Here is a 4,024-nt window from a genome sequence, read left to right on the forward strand (position 1 = left end):
ATGTCCATATGTGGAAAAACAGCCTTCAAGCGTAAATACAGTTGTTGCCATGGTGATGCATAATTATTTGCAAGCACTTCTGAGTCTAATGTGTAGATTTAGCTGCATAGTTATTGTGGTTTTGCTCAAGTGTCTTTATGATGTGTCATATATTTCATATTTAATGTCTGGTTTTAGTTCTTCACTTAACTTGTCTTCCTCACAGCGTCTTGCTAATGAGTAAGATGTAACTGTTAAATTCATAGAGCTATTTTCATTTCTCATTTTAGGTGTCTGTTTCTCAGAAGGAGCCTGAAATGCACACAGTTGATAAGGTTTGATATATTTATTTAACTATTAACCCGAACTTTTTTAGCTGCTATAAAACAAAAATTCATTTGGCAAAATATTTCAGACATTGGTAAAAATAATGGAGCACTTGATGACAAAGAGGCAGATACAGTCTTACTTTCAAATATTGGTAGTGATGAAAACAGATTTGTAGAGTTTAATAAAAAATGTTTCTCAAAAACGTAAAACCCTGTTGTATGAAAGTTATAATGAGTCAATGTTATGTTGTTGTGCAGCCTCTTAAGTGCCTGCAAAACACAGAAGTCAGGTTTAACATCTTTTTTGAGCCTTCAATTTCTCATGGTTGGTATGAGCAGATGGAGTTTGCTCAGTTGTCATGGAGATGTTTCAGTTCACTGTGACTGAAGTATGAAAAGTCAAGGTCTTAAAACATGGTCGTAAATATGTAACCCTGCCTCATGTGAGATGTGGAGAGCCTCCTGTTTCGTCTTTACCGTATGTCTTTTGGTTAAAAGCCAGAAAAAAAAAGCTAATTAATGAATACTGAGGGAAAATTATAACCATATCAGCCATTACGACATTATTTCCACTGCTTTACATTGTGATTTGATGTTTTTTCTGCTAGGTGGTGAAGCAACATGGCGATTTTGGTAGCCAGCCTGTAGTCAGCCCCAAGTATTGTCCCGGAGTAAACAACAATCCAGGTTACCTGTGTGAAACAGGACACTGCTGTGGAGAGACAGGCTGCTGTACCTACTATTATGAACTCTGGTGTGAGTCATCAGACTGACTTCTTGTCCACCGTGTCACTGTAGACGGGGTACTGACTCCTGAGGCAATGGCAAATTTATCATCCAGTCCTGCCAGGAAGCATTAAGTGAAAAGTCAGGACACACAATAAAAATGAATCTGACCAGGAAAATTTTAGAGAGGAATATTATCTAGATGAGTTCATGTCTAAATTTCAAATGAATTCACATAGTCATCAGGAGATTTCACACTGAATTCAGATAAATGAGTTCTGACTGTTTGTTTTCTTCAGGGTTCTGGCTGCTGTGGACCGTGCTGATCCTCTTTAGCTGTTTCTGCGCTTATCGCCACCGCAGGGCCAAGCTGAGAATCCAACAGCAGCAGAGACAGAGAGAGATCAATCTGATCGCTTATAATGGAGCCTGCAACTACCCTTCCTCAATGCTGGACCTCAGTACGTTCATCTCATGTAAAAATATTTATTTTATCATTTAAAGTGCAGCTCCACAGCCAGGTTAGCTGTGAATGTTAAAAACAGGATTTTATTTACCTGGAAATACATTGTTTTCAGATTTTACATATGTTCTGGTTTAATTCTTTATGTTTTCCTATTTAGTTGGGTCTGCTACTGTTTTTTTTACAAAACTGTAAAAATCTTGAACTGTTAAGACAATACAGTTGTTACACTAAGCAAAATGCAATTACAACTTAAATATTAACTACTTGATGTCAATTAAATAGAAACACAAACTTCTTGTTGAATGGTTTCATGCAAAGACTAAAATCAGTAATGTGCAGCTGGTCTGCTGACTTTCGCAGCCTGTCTGTCAGTCATCCCCACTTGGCGCCTATTTGTGCACTTTAAAAATGGTTTACAAATATAAACTAAATGATTTTCTACAACAGCTTTTCTTTGAAAAGGATGAATGGTAGATTTGTTGGGGATTATTGACGGAGATTATTTACTGCAGCGGGACACCGAGTGCAGCAGAGTCGCTCATTGATGTCTTCTTAATGCAGCTGTGGAGGTCTTTATCACAGAGCAACAGGCTATCTTGAGCCATGTTTGTTAATGTGATCCACTTATTCTTTGTTTTGGTCTTTTAAAGTGATTTGTTGACATATATTGATGACATATAAAATATATGTATAATATATAAGAGGTCTTATCCCAGTAAGCAGATTTGTTTTTGTCACAGGTTTTCTCGCTTCCTTCAAGTTACCCTCCTATGAGGAGGTGGCTGCGCAGCCCAGCACCCCTCCTCCGCCTTACAGCTCCGTCTTCGCATTGCAGTGTGGTGCTATGGGGGGTCCAAGCTCTTCTTCTCATCATCACCACCTCCGTCACCCCTGCCCTCCCTATCTGGGCCCCGGCCCCAGTGGCCCGACTTCCTCCCAAAGCTCTGACAACTACACCAGCTGCTCCTGCGAGTCGTGCTCCCTCACCTCCCCTTCCAGCACCTCCTTCTCTGTCCAGGCGACAGACGAGACATATAACAGCAGCCACATGTCCACACCCAGTGAAGCAGGGGGGGACTGCGCTATCATGCCCAGACTTGGTGCCATCTTCACACCAACACCCTCCGTGCCACCTCCATCACAAGTTCCACCTGATGTTATCCCCGTGGCTGCTCCAGATGTCATACCCATACAGAGACGTTTGTCTAATGGCAGTGAAGGGCTGTCACCTCCGGCTCCACCACTTTCTCTTCCTCTACACTCTCGTCCTTCACACCCAGTTCGCCTCCCGCTGTCCCCCCTCATCCTGTTATCTGGCCTCCCTCCTGGTCAAGTCCATCCTCTGGTCCCCTCAGACCCACTTGGAGTCATGGCTGTTCAGAAAGAGAAAGCAGAAGATGCCGCCCCTCATGGTCCAAGCCACAGGCTCACACCAACTCTGCCTAAACAGGCGCTCTTCTCCTCAAATGTGGCTCTTTTCATGCAGTGTTACAGCAAAGAGGAGCAAAAACGTGAAAAAGAAGTGGACGAAGAGGAAGAGGAGGATGATGAGGAGGACCATTTCCGGCATCGGCGACTCACGGGTGACTCGGGCATTGAGGTGTGTCGGTGCCATGTAAAGAGAGAAGAACAAGAGGAAGAAGAATTGCAGAAGGGACATTTTAGTAGAGGAGGGAAGGAGCCTGTGAAGGGGGTGGAGAGGGCAGACATGCTGCACGATAGCATGGACTGCTCCCTCCGAGCGAAGGCAGTCGTGCAGTCCCCCGTCCTGGATGACTGCGCTGAGCAGCGTGGCCACGTCTCCTCATCCTCTGGTGTCCCGCAGAAGGCAGGCGAGGCCGTCATCACTGTGGAGTCCTCGTAAGGTGACAGCCCATGATATTTAGACAGAGAAGTAGAAAAAAGTGAGCTGTTTATGCTTAACAGCATCTGTACAGATCAAGGCTAGTAGGTGAAAAGATGAATCACTGAAGGAAAGTCTGGTCTTCATAGTTGCAAGCGGATGGAGCGTTTTCTCTGTGTTCTAAGAACCTGGTCACATTTTGTAGTTAGTTTGTTTAGTTTGTAGTTTAAGAGGAGGCACATCTTGAATGAACTGCTGTTACTTCTCCCACATGCAAACCAAATCCATTTTCTACAAGTGGCTCTGTGTCGCCTTGCCTCTACTGTTTACTTTTTGAATCTCTCTTTTCTGTGCGTGATGCAACATTGAGGAATAACAGTTTAGCCTCCAAGGCCTCCAAGGGATGCAATGATAATTTAAAGGAGAACAAGAGCATTAACTGTATAACACAGAAAAACATCAACAACATATTTCTGCCATATGGAGGACTTTGCATGTTCTCTGCCTGGTTCTCTCTGGCTTCCTGCCACCTCTAAAGACGTGCATATTAGGTGGATTGGTCACTCAAAATTGCCCATAGGTGTGGATATGAGTTTGTCTGTCTCCCTGCGATGGACTGGCGGCCTGTCCAGGGTGTACCCTGCCACTCCCCCCAATCACAGGCTCCAGCAGTCTCTTTAT

General features: G+C 43.7%; 1 protein-coding gene across 1 annotated transcript; it reads left to right on the forward strand.

Moving 5' to 3' along the window:
- The first annotated feature begins 279 nt into the window (after positions 1 to 279).
- LOC113162210 (WW domain binding protein 1-like) lies at positions 280 to 4,024 on the forward strand. The gene is made up of 4 exons (XM_026360241.1): positions 280 to 314; positions 917 to 1,064; positions 1,334 to 1,495; positions 2,241 to 4,024. The coding sequence occupies exons 1-4, from the start codon at positions 297 to 299 to the stop codon at positions 3,362 to 3,364; spliced, it is 1,452 nt and encodes a 483-aa protein (XP_026216026.1). The 5' UTR covers positions 280 to 296; the 3' UTR covers positions 3,365 to 4,024.

The sequence above is a fragment of the Anabas testudineus genome, chromosome 1 (genome assembly GCF_900324465.2).
Source record: "Anabas testudineus chromosome 1, fAnaTes1.2, whole genome shotgun sequence".
In the NCBI taxonomy this organism is placed as follows: domain Eukaryota; kingdom Metazoa; phylum Chordata; class Actinopteri; order Anabantiformes; family Anabantidae; genus Anabas; species Anabas testudineus.

Bases quoted from the DNA above. Each gene is read 5' to 3' on its own strand.
- LOC113162210 (XM_026360241.1), top strand. The intron at 1,065-1,333 runs GTGAGTCATCAG...TGTTTTCTTCAG, and splicing joins CTACTATTATGAACTCTGGT to GGTTCTGGCTGCTGTGGACC. The intron at 1,496-2,240 runs GTACGTTCATCT...TTTTTGTCACAG, and splicing joins TTCCTCAATGCTGGACCTCA to GTTTTCTCGCTTCCTTCAAG.